At 35.7% G+C, this 13117-nt stretch overlaps 1 protein-coding gene across 6 annotated transcripts in view; it reads right to left on the bottom strand.

Moving 5' to 3' along the window:
* The window catches only part of PALS2 (protein associated with LIN7 2, MAGUK p55 family member), a 113996-nt gene that overhangs the window by 62090 nt on the left and 38789 nt on the right, over positions 1 to 13117 (bottom strand). For 3 of the 6 annotated variants that reach the window (XM_026507795.4, XM_044387183.3, XM_048212875.2), the window contains exon 2: positions 6065 to 6183. In XM_026507795.4, coding sequence (XP_026363580.1) covers positions 6065 to 6181 — 117 coding nt within the window. In that variant the 5' untranslated portion in view covers positions 6182 to 6183. Of the gene's footprint in view, positions 1 to 6064; positions 6187 to 6452; positions 7083 to 13117 lie in introns of those variants that run through there. The other 3 variants (XM_026507782.4, XM_026507804.4, XM_026507788.4) reach the window with 3 other exon arrangements.

The following is a 13117-nucleotide window of genomic DNA, read 5'->3' as shown; positions in this document are numbered from 1 at the left end:
ACTGTGCTTTCCAGGGGATCTTCTCTGGAACTCTAGAAGCCTACTTCATACCTATATAGGTCAGTGCTCAAAGATTTGAGGGCAGATCTCCAGAGCTCTTTCTGTGTTCAGCTTCCCCCTCCCTGATATTTTGCCACACAAATTCCAGTCACCTCCATCTCCCCAAATCCTGACCTCTATGAAGACTACTGGCCTGTTTGTATTTCTTTTCTTTCCTGCAGCCTGAAAACTATCCTCAATTTCATAATGCTCACTTTATTTGTTTCCTTTCTGCCAGGGATCATGGTCCTGTACTGCCTACTATCCCATGTCTAAAGATGGTTTCCCTCCCCATCCCATATTTTGCTAACTTGTGATGGTAATTCAAGACTATTTTTTCTTCCTTATGGCTTGGGTGAACTTTATTCATTCTTGTAACTTTACTTTTCGTGATACACTAGAGATTTCAGTATGCATCCCTGACTTTTTATACACTGTAAGCCATTTCTTCTACCATTTACTGAACATTGTTATTACTTCATTTTAAAAGTCAATATTATATTTACCATTAGTATTCCCGTTCCTTTGTCATTCTTTCTGCCAGAAAAACTTCCTTTTGCATTTCTTATAGAGTAAATGGAGATTATTTTTCTCAGATTTCATTTGTCTAAAAGTAAAAATCTTTATTTTGCTTTCATTGCCAGAAAGGGAATTTAAGGTTGGCAGTGTTTTTATTTCAAAACGTTAATGATCTCAGTGCACTCTGTTTTGACATATATAGTTCCTGTTTGGGTTTTTTTTTTTTTTTTAAGATTTGATTTATGTGAGAGAGGGAATGAGAGAGAGACAGCATGAGAGCGGGGAGGGTCAGAGGGAGAAGCCGACTCCCGGCTGAGCAGGGAGCCTGACATGTGACTCATCCCAGGCCTCCAGGATCACACCTGAGCCGAACACAGTCAATTAACCAACTGAGCCACCCAGCGCCCTATAGTTCCTGTTTTACTGCTAACCATTAGGCTTACTGTTTCTCTTTAAAAGTATTCTTATCTGGTTACTTTACAAATATTCACTCTGTCTCTGATTTTTATGAATTTGACTATGTTGTTCAAAGTATGTTTTTCTTTATATTTTTCCTGCAAGAGGATTCACTTTGCTTCCTGGAGCTTCAGTTGATGCTGTTCATCAGTTTTGAAAATTCTCGGCTACTATATCTTCACAGTATTGTGAAGTATTCACACTATTTCTTCTGTTCCATTCCCTTCTCTCTTTCTGGGATACCAATTACATGTATATCAAACCTTCTGAGTATGCCTCCTATTCTCTGTTTTTTCCATACTTGCTACTGAGTTTCAGTTTGGATGCTTACTACTGGACTGTCTTTAAATTCATGGATCACCTTCTCTGCAATGTTTAATCTATTAACCCCATCAAGTGAGCTTTTAATTTCAGATATTATATATTTGAGTCCTTGAATATCCATGATTGTTTTTTAAAGTATAACTAACATAGTGTTACATTAGTTTCAGGTGTACATTGATTTGACAAATCTACACATTACTCAGGGCTCATCGTGATAAGTACAGTCACCACCTGTTACCATACGTTATTTCAATATCATTAACTATATTCCCTATGCTTTTAATCTCCAAGACTACTTTTTTTACAACTGAAATTTGTACCTCTTAATCTCCCTTATCCATTTCACACATCCCCTACCCACTGCCCCTTCAGCAACCACCAGTTTGTTCTCTATATTTAAGAGTCTGTTTGTTTGCAGTACTGCTTTAAAAAGCCATGAAATGGAACCAACCCAAGTGATCACTGACAGATGAATGAATGAAGATGATGTGATATATTGGGACTACGCCAAAGTAAAAAGCTTTTGCAATGAAGGAAACCATCAACAAAACGACAAGGAAACGTGCTGAGTGGGAGAAGATATTTGCAAATGATAGATCCTATGGGGTTAATATGGAAAATATATAAAGAACTCTTAAACTCAACACCAAAAAAAAAAAAGTAAATAAACTGATTTAAAAATGGGCAGAGCACTTGAATAGACATTTTTCCAAAGAAGACATACAGATGGCCAACAGACACATGAAAAGAAGTTCAACCTCACTAATCACCAGGAAAATGCAAATCAAAACCACAATGAGATATCACCTTACACTTATCAAAATGACTAGAAGCAAAAAGACAAGAAATAAGTGTTGGCAAGGATGTGGAGAAAAAGAATCCTTGTGCACTGCTGGTGGGAATGCAAACTGATGCAGCCACTGTGGAAAATAGTATGGAGGTCCCTCACAAAATTAACAGAAATACCACATAATCTAGTAATTCCACTACTCGGTATTCAGCTAAAGAAAACACATGTGCTAATTCAAAAAGATATATGCACCCCTATGTTTATTCCAGTATTAGTTACAATAGCCAAAATATGGAAGCAGCCCAAACGTCAATGATGGATTAATCAATAAAGAAGATGTGGTATATATACAATGGAATATCACTCAGCCATAAAAAAGAATAAGATCTTGCCATTTACAAAACACGGATGCACCCAGAGGGTATTATGCTAAGTGAAATAAGTCAGACAAATACTGTACGTTTTCACTTCTATGTAGAATCTAAAAAACAAAATAAACAAAAAACAGAAACAGACCCATAAATACAGAGAACAAACTGATGACTGCCAGAAGGGAAGTAGATAAAAGGATGGGCAGTTGAAGGGGAGTGGGAGATACAGACCTCCAATTATGCAATAAGCCATGTGGACAAATGGTGTAGCATGGGAACACAGTCAATGGTACTGAAATAGTGTTATATGGCGACAGATGGTAGCTGCACTATTGGGGAGAACAGCATAATGTACAGACTTGTCAAATCACTATGCTGTACACCTGAAACTAATATAACATAGTGTGTCAACTATATTTCAAAAGAAAAATGTTTTAAAAAGATGATGGGGGGACACCTTGGTGGCTAAGTTGGTTAAGTGCCTGACTCTTGGTTTTGGCTCAGGTCATGCTCTCAGGGTTGTGGGATGGAGCCCTGAGTGGGGGCAGTGCAGAGTCGGCTTAAGATTCTCTCTCTCTCCCTCTGCTCCACCACCCCCGCTCTGCCCCTGCTCATGTACATGTGTACATAAAATCTTTAAAAAAAGATGATGTGGTACACGTGTATATATACATACATCTGTACATATACACACGTATATAATGGAACATACACACACACACACACACAATGGCATATTATTCAGACATAAAGATGAGATCTTGCCATTTGCAATATATGGATGGACCTAAGGGGTATTATGCTAAGTAAAGTAAGTCAGACAAAATTAAATGCCATATGATTTCACTTATATATGGAATCTAAAAGACAGAACAAATGACCACTTGATTGATTTTGATTCTAATTTTGATTCTATTTTCTAGTAATATTTTAAATGACTTCATTTTCCCTTTTCTTCTATTAAAATATACTAATACATTATTTTAAAATATTTGTTTATAAACTCTAATAAAAGGATCATCTACGGAACTGCTTCTGTTATTTTTCTCATGATTATTAGTCACACGTCCCTGTCTCTCCATGTGTCTAGCAACATACGCCTCTCTGTTCCCTCAGAAACTTAACCATTTTTCTCTACCTGTTATACTAGGAGTGTTGGCCTGCTGTGACTCAGTATCTCTTTTATGGGAGTAGAAGTCTTCCTTTCCTCCTGGGATTTCTTTTCTTTCATTGTGGGAATACTAAGCTATCATTGTTTCTATTTATTGAGAAGCTGTTTAAATGGTGGATACTATTGGTTGATTCTGCTCTTAATTTCATTTTTTAAAAAGATTTATTTATTTGAGAGTGTGTGCATGAGTGGGAGGGGCAGAGGGAGGAGGAGAGAGAATCCCACGAAGACTTTGCGCTGAGCCCTACGTGGGGCTCAATCTCACCACACTGAGATCATGACCTGAGTCAAAACCAAGTCGGACACTTAACTGAATGTGTCACGCAGGTGCCCCCTTAATTTCATTTTTATCATCAGAAGATTACACTAGCAGCTGAGCTCCTCAAAAGTCATTTAGCCATTTCACCTTTTGAGAATAATGAACAAGATAATCCTCTATAAGGCCAATATCAATGGCACAAAAGCCAGAACAAAAATAATTTTTTACCCACAGAAATTCTTAGGAATACACATGTACACAAAATCTGTGCTACAGTAGAAAGAGCACAGAATTTGAAGAAAGAAGGGCACCTGAGTGGCTCAGTTGTTAAGTGTGTCTTCGGCTCAAGGTGTGATCCTGGGGTCCTGGGATCGGGCCCCGCATGGGGCTCCTCCACTGGGAGCCTGCTTCTTCCTCTCCTACTCCCCCTGCTTGTGTTCCCTCTCTCACTGGCTGTCTCTTTCTCTGTCAAATAAATAAAATCTTAAAAAAAAAAAAAAAAAAAAAAAAAAAAAAGAATTTGAAGAAAGAAAACCTAGTCTAAAACTCATCTCTGTCAATTTTCTAGGACAGTGACCTTAGACAAATAATTCTTCTACTTTGATTTTCAATTCATTAAGCTGTTGTGAAGACAAAACAATACACTTTAAAGACCTCTGTGAATTATAAACACACAGTAAGATGCCTTATTATCTCATTTCTAAATCTACAGATCAAAGACGATAAATTAAATAAACATGCGGACATGGGTGTGTAATAGATATTGACAATAAAAACTGACAACCAACATTATGATATCAAAGGAAGAGTCAAAAACTATTTTAAAAGTACCAATCAGAGCTAAGGGTGAGCTAGTTAATACAGGCTTAAATAGTCCCTACATATTTCAATAGACCCTGAAGCCACTACTCTATCTTGACATTTATGACAAGAAGTTTGAATTTGAAAATAGAGCATATCCTATAATATTACTATTAAGATAAAGAACTATCTATAAACTTTGGAAAAACTGCAATCGAAAATGACTAAAATTGGGGCACTTGGGTGGCTCAGTCAGTTAAGTAGCTAACACTTGGTTTCAGCTCAGGTCATGATCTCGGGGTCCTGGATGGAGCCCCGCATCACTCTGCTTGAGGATTCTCTCTCTCTCTCCCCTGCAACCCCAGCTCACACTCATTCTCTCTCTCTCTCTCAAATAAATCTTTAAAAAAAAATGACTAAAATAAAAATTCCTGTTGGGTGATATACAACTAGATCCATTTTTACTTAGAGGCCAAATGTTTTATATCATGTGATCTTAGAATGATTAAGTTTATGAATAAAATGAAGAATTTGCATCAACTCACTTTTACAATGGAAAACTTTGTAAAAGGTATGATTTTTCACAAGTGAGAAGAAAAAACTGTGATTAAAAAACGATATGAGAGAGGGCAAAATCAACATACGAGAAGAGCAAAAAGCAAATGAAGGAAAGGCCACAGAAGGCATGTGGCACAGGTTTCTGAAAGCAAGAATCATTTGAAGGAATTCCGAAGAATGGGACAGCAGGGTTGTGAAGTAGTTAACATACCAAGCTTTAGTGATGTTTATGAAAATTAATACAGGATATAGTATAAGTGAAAAAAACTGGACTAAGAATAGTTGTAAAAGTGTGTTTACGGATGAGTTAAAGAGACTATTAGAGAGCTGATTACAGATCAGACTTAAAATATCAAGGTTATTCAAGAGAAAACAAGATTTCAAAAAGTACTAGATATAGGAAGTCAAGAACTGAAATGAAAAATAGGTACACAGTCTAATATAAAAGAAGAATATCAGTATTTTACGGTTGCTGAAATGGAGATAGTACTAGGATCTTTTTCATAAGTCCTGTTATGACTGTTCAGTTACAATTTCCCTAAAACTTTAAATGTGTTAGGCTAAAACTAAGAGTTATTTTATCTTGTATTTAAAGTCAGCATAGAAGAGGCAAAAGTGGTCTAATTTTCATGTGCATGAAGATTTCATTATGTGATAAGTGTTATTTGCTAACTAAGCCAAAGACATATCAAGTTCTGAAACAGTAATATCTGAAAAGACCTCTGTAAAGACAATTTTAAAAATAATTTAGTAAGCTTATGAATAAACCACTATACCTTAGCAAGTGATTTTACAATAGGATTCTCCATAATCCCCTTGAGGAAAATTAGGTCTATTTCTTCTGCTCCCGTAGATGAGGGCAGCTCCGTAAGGTTGTCCAACACTTGCTGCATTGCTGCTGAGATAAAAGCAATAAAATTAAAAAAACAAAAAAACACAACAACCAAACCCTTAAATTCCAAGCCATTATGAAATAGAATATAAATATTTGATATATTTAAAATAATTCAAATAAAAAGACATTAACAATACTCTTTTGAAAAGTCATGTTTTAAAAAACTGAATTGTTAAATGATAAGTTTCAAATTGAATTCCTGTGAATTAGGAGGACATGTTTTCATACACAATTTGGGTTTTATCAGACTACCTTTTATACATACTTACCACTTTACACTTGCTTTATATTTTTTAAATTTAAAACATTACTCAAGAAGAAATACAAAATTTTAATAGACCTATAAAAAAGTAAAGAGATTGAATTAGTAATCAACAAACTTCCCACAAGCCCAGAACCAGATGGTTTCACTAGTAAATTCTATCAAACTTTAAAGAGGAATTAAAACCAGTACTTCACAAACTCTCCAAAAAAAAAAATAAAATAAAAATAGAGGGAATACTTCCCAATTATTCTATGAGATCCTGATACTAAATCTACAAAAAGGTATCACAAGAAAATTATAGCCAATGTCCTTTATAATACAGGTACAAAAATCTTTAATGAAATACTGGCAAACTAAATCCAGCCATATATGAGAAGGATTATACACAATGACCAAGTACAACTTATCTCAGGAATGAAAGACTCGTTCATCAAGAAATGAAAATCAGGGGCGCCTGGGTGGCACAGCGGTTGAGCGTCTGCCTTCGGCTCAGGGCATGATCCCGGCATTCTGGGATTAAGCCCCACATCAGGCTCCTCTGCTAGGAGACTGCTTCTTCCTCTCCCACTCCCCCTGCTGTGTTCCCTCTCTCGCTGGCTGTCTCTAGCTCTGTCAAATAAATAAATAAATAAATCTTTAAAAAAAAAAAAAAAAGAAAGAAATGAAAATCAATCAGTGTAATACACTGTATTAACAGAACAAAAAAACAAAACAACTACATGGTATCTCAATGGGCACAGAAAAAGCATTGGACAAAATCCAAAACCCTTTTCATGATAAAAACATTCAACAAACTAGGAAGAGAAGGGAAATTCCCTGAACTTGATGAAAGGTATCTATGAAGAATCTATAACTAATCTCATATTTAATGGTAAAAGATTGGATACCTTCCCATTAGATCAGGAACAAGGCAAGGATTATTACTTGTAAAGAGTAAATCATCTACTCTTGCCACTTCTACTCAACATTATAGTGGAGATTCTAGCCAGGGGAGTTAGGCAAGAAATAAAAGGCACTGGAAAGGAGTAAGTGAAACTATCTCATTTTGCAGATGACATGACCTTGTATACAGAAAATCCTAAGGAATACACAAAAAAATTTATTAGAATAAATGAGTTCAGAAAGGTTGCAGGACACAAGATGAAAATACAAAAATCAAACATATTTCTAAATACTAGCAATGAATAATCTGAAAATGAAATTATGAAAACATTCTTTTTACAACAGCATCAAAAACAATTAAATAATTAGGAATAAATGCAACAGAAGAAGTATAAGATTTATACACTGAAACTATAGAACATCACCAAAAGAATTAAAGACGACTAAAATAAATAGAAAGATATCCTATATTCATGTATTGGAAGACTTACTATAGTTAAGATGGCAAGACTACCCAAATTGATCTATAAATTTAATGCAATCCCTGTCAAAATCTCTACTGCCCTCTCCCCCTTTTTTGCAGAAATTGAGAAGCTGATTCTAAAACTCATACAGAAAATGCACTGGCCCAGAATAGGCAAACAATCTTCAAAGAGAACAAAGACGACTCACACTTAATTTCAAAACTGACTAAAAAGCTACAGTAATCAAGGCTGTGTGGTACTGGCATACACAGAAACATAAAACCTAAGAGTCCAGGGGCACATGGGTGGATCAGTTGGTTTAAGCATCTGACTCTTGGTTTCAGCTCAGGTCATGATCTCATGGTCACGGGATGGGAGCCCTGCATCCGGCTCCACATGCAGCAGGGAGTCTGCTTGAAGATTTTCTCCCTCTGCCCCTCCCTCCACTCTAATTAATAAATAAATCTTAAAAAAAAAAAAAAAAAAAACTTACAGTTCAGAAATAAATCTATATATTTAAGGTCAACTGACTTTCAACAAGGGTGGCAAGACAATTCAACAGAGGAAAGAATAAGTCTTTTCTTATGGCACAACAGAATATGAATATGCAAGAGAGTGAAGCTAGACTCCCACTGCATTCAATATCATAATATTATTCAGATTAATTTTATTAGTTTTATCTCTTTATATTTCTTTGGAATAAGTCTATCAAAAATGCAATTTTTAATATTTTTAAATTTTTATTAAAATAAAATATAAATGTTGTTTAAAGTCAGACTGTATCTTCTAACTGGCTTATAATGAAATACAGCAGTTATCTGTTCCATACTGTCCTCCTCCCTCCCAACTTACACTACTCTGCAGAAGTAACTACTTTGAATTTGTTATGGTTAATCGCATCTATATTTCTGGATAATTTACTAATATTGTTTCTTTCTCTTTTACCCATTTTAGACAATATCTATTTTCTGTTAGACTACGAGAGGGTTAAGCTTTTACCTTCCTCTTTATCCAGATTGGCAATTTTTAATAAAGTCAACATATGGGAATCCTACACATTTTCCCCAAATGTTCCAACAAACTTTTCACATTTCTGTAATTTTTCCAAATGCCCAAGAATTTTTCCAACACTCTGTCAGACCTATTCCCTGACTTCTACTCCTGAACTCCCTCCCCCAAAGTATTTTTCTCTTGTACTTTAATCTGGACAGGTTCATCTCTAGGCCTCCTAGTCACTCTGTGTAAATGCATGACAATTCTGAAAGATGTGAACAGGAGAAAAATGTGCACTTAAAACAAAGAGAAGGAAAACCCATACTGGGCTAAAATGAAGAAAGGAAACCTAGGAAATAAAGAATACAAACAAAGCCTATTTCATAATTTTGTTTGGGACCCAATGTGTACTTTTCAGTGGATCAAGAACAAGAGAATCAATAATCTTTAGACATATGTTTATCCTGTAACTATATAGTTAGCTCTACTTCTCATGATGGCTTTTTTCTTTCCTTTGACGATCTACATTTGTCTCAATTTTTAACTTTCATTATGAAAAATTCCAAACATTTATAAAAGGGAGACAAAATAATATAATGGACCCAATAACTATCAGCTCTAACAACTAGCAACTCATGGCAAATTCATACCCCTATATACTCTTTATCCCATACAACTTTGAAACAAATCCCAGATATCACATTTCAGTATATATGTCTAAAAGATCAAGGCTCTTTTTAAACAATGTAACCAAAATACCGTTAGCACACCTAACAAAATGACAACAATTTAATATCACCGAATTGTTATGCTGAAAATCTTTTTAAAACGCACCTTCTATATTTGTTCTTGAGGTACTTAAATTTTTATATTGGTGCTTAATTAAGTAGGAAGGAAAGTGGTGGAGGTTGCAAAATATACCCTTGGTTATTTAAAAGATCTTCCTAAGTTGTTATTGATTCTTGTTTATATGAAATTTAATTAAACACTGATAAGTCTGCCAAATATCCCATGTTCTGGAAAAGGGATTTTGAATATTATAAAGTTGCCAAGCATTCCCAAACTAATCAGTACATTTAACGGAGTTCTAATCAAAATACAATAGACCCTCCCACATGTTTTCAGGCCAAGTCTGGCTTGTTCTTCCCCCATTAAGGAAATGGCCCAGCTCCTTGGGGATAGTGATGCAAGGCTGCTACAGCTGGAAACCCAGGGAAATCAGAATTGTTATAATTGTCTGTCTAGGATGAAAGTTCTGGATGCCATCCATGCTCCTGAGATCCCATTTCAAGCTGAGGATGGCATCCCTGTATGGACATGAACTTCTACCCCTAGCTACTACATCTTTGAATCACTAGTACTCCTTTCAAGGGGTTCTCAAAGCTTTCACTATACCCTATCCCTACTGGATGGATGAGATGGCCCATATGGGACAGGGGTCTGTAGCCAGAGAGAACACTGTTCTATCAGGAGACCCTGACCAAATTGGCCACATGGCCAAGGCACAGAGTGGGAGCTCTCAGCAACAACAGTCAGCAGCTGGAGACCTAACGCAATCTCCTAAAATCTCCCCAACAACCACCAGGTAACGTACCTCCTCTGCAGTTAGAAGAATAAACATGCCAAGCACCTGCTTGAAGAGCTTTAAGGACACTGCTACAAACTTCAGAGTACTCTATGATGGAGCTGAAGGACTCTCACTGAAGACTGAGCCAGAGAAACTGCAGTGTGCTTGCTGGGAAGATCCAGACTGGCCCAGCCAAACACTCGTTGAGTCTAAAGCTTCTAGAGCTCATGCCTAAAGGATCACTTCCCAGGTCTTTCTAATGGCCAGTTTGAGAACATTCAGTAAGACTCTGTTTTCCCCTGATGGCAATATTTTTCTGGAGTTGAATTCAAATGTTATTCTTAACATTCCCGTCAAAGCTTCCTTAAAATCCTTGTTTTTCTTCTTGGTTTTGATCATATTTTCCGTTCCCTGTTCCATGCTATTTAATCCAAAAGGTGAGAGTTGGGATGAGGGGATTTAGTCTCTTCCATGTCTTCCCCTTCTTATGGCTGATGGGAACCATCCGGGTTTGGGGCATCTCAGAGTTGCCCCAAACCCAGTAGGAAAGGCAGACAGGGGACTGTCTGGTGGGGACAAACTGGTGGGGAAATTGGTGAGGCAGCAGGTGTATCTGGAGCAAATTACCCTGGTGCTCCAGTTACACCAGGATATGGAAACACTAACACAGCTTCCCTGACATGCAAGGATCTGCTCTAACACTTTCATTCCATACTCTGTCATGAACAAAATGAATAACGTTCTGACTGGGCATAATCCCTTTCTCCCTCATGTACTGGGATGCTATGGGGCAGTGTGAAGGAATGGTTTCCTCTAAATCAATTCACTGGACTAACTTTGTAAGTTAGTTACCTAATAATACGAAATACTCAAAAAACACAACTTTTTTTTAACAAAATTATCCTAAAAGCATATGAAAAAATAAGTGAGAAAATTAGAGTAATGAGAATAACCCTATAACATATTAAAACATAAACTAAACCTATCAACTCCAGTATACGTAAAAACTTAATATATAAAATAGGAAGCTCTCTGTAGTGCCAGAGAAGTCAAGTGTCTCCATTTACTTAGAGATTTCCAGGAAGAAAAGAAAATCCCAAAACTCAGAAGGTAAGTTTCCTTAAGTTCTACTCCTCCTCCATAATGATCACTATAGGATGGACTTTTTATTAAGAAGCTAGGTTAAATGACATATATAAGTGGTATCCTTATGTGAGAGAAAAATTAATATACTTAATCTAGATTGTTCATTTACAAATCAAACAAATAAAGACTCATAGAGCACTTACAAAAACTAGTAGCATGACTATGACTCACCAAATTCAACAAACAGAAGCATTAACTACCAATGAAACAAAAATTACTGGGGGTGGGGGGGGGAAAGAAAGAGTATAAGAAGGAAAAAAAAGAGATTAAATTACAATGTGCAGGAAGATCAAAATGAAAAATTCTCCCACTAGAAAATTTCCTTAAAGAGAAGTATAAAAAAACTGCTGTGGATCACAAAAGACCAAAATTTACAAGGTGATGGGAAAGTCATAAATAGAAAAAAGGAATTAATAAAAGGGAAAGCAGAAATCAATAAAAAAACCATAATTTGATCAATAAGCTGGCTATTTCAAAAGATCAATAAAAATAGAAATGTTTGGCTAGTCTGATTAAGAAAATGCACAAGTAACACTGGGATGCAATGAGAAAATAATTGCGGTCATAGAGAAGATTAAGAAAAATGTAATAAACAACTTTATGTTTAAAATCTAGTCAAGTAGAGAGTTTCTAAGAAAATGTCAACTACTGAAGTTTAGGAGACAGAAATAGATCATGAAAGAAGAAACAGAAAAAGTTTTCAAAGATCTATGTTCTTAAAAAGACACTAGTCCAGGAAAGATTTAAGAATAAGTTCTACCAGGGGCTCCTGACTGGCTCAGTCTGGTAGAGCATGCAACTGTTGATTCTGGGTTAATAAGTTTGAGCCCCATGCTGGGTGTAGAGAGTACTTAAAAATAATAAAATCTTTAAAAAAAAAAAAAGAAGAAGAAATTCTATCAAGCCTTCAAGAACTACTACACATTTTTAAAAGAAAAGATTGAAAGCATTCCAACTTCTTTGCAGATTTCAAAACTCAATAAAAAAAGAAAATTATATATTAAACTCACTTATGAGCATATAGGCAAATATCTTAAACAACATATTAGCAAATTGAACCTAACAAGGTCTTAAAAAATAACAATGGCCAAATAGAGTTTATCCTAACTATGTAAAAATGATTCAACATTAAGATATATATAATGTAATTTAATATATCATAGTATAAGAAAAAAAAACTATCATCTCAACGCTTTGAATACAGTACATCAAATAAAATTCAAAACTGAATCCTAATCGAAAAATCACACCATAGTAAGAATAGAAGGAAAACAAACTCATTTTATACCAGAATCTATATGAAACATCATGCTTAATAAAGAAAAGGCAAAAGCTTCACCATTAAAATCAGGGACAAGACCAGAACACCCACTAACACCACTACTTTTCAAAACTATACTGAAAGTTTTTTTTTTTTTTTTAAGATTTATTTCTGTATTGTGGGGGGGCGGGGAGCGGGGTGAGAGACAGAATCTCCACCAGACTTCCCAATGAGTACAGAGCCCAATATGGAGATCAATCTCATGACCCTGAGATCATGACCTGAGCCAAAATCAAGAGTCAGGTGCTTAACCAACTAAGCCACCCAGGTGCCCCTATACTGAAAGTTTTGATCAA

The sequence above is a fragment of the Ursus arctos genome, unplaced genomic scaffold (assembly GCF_023065955.2).
Source record: "Ursus arctos isolate Adak ecotype North America unplaced genomic scaffold, UrsArc2.0 scaffold_3, whole genome shotgun sequence".
Classification (NCBI taxonomy): domain Eukaryota; kingdom Metazoa; phylum Chordata; class Mammalia; order Carnivora; family Ursidae; genus Ursus; species Ursus arctos.
This window is presented reverse-complemented; position numbering and strand designations above follow the sequence as displayed.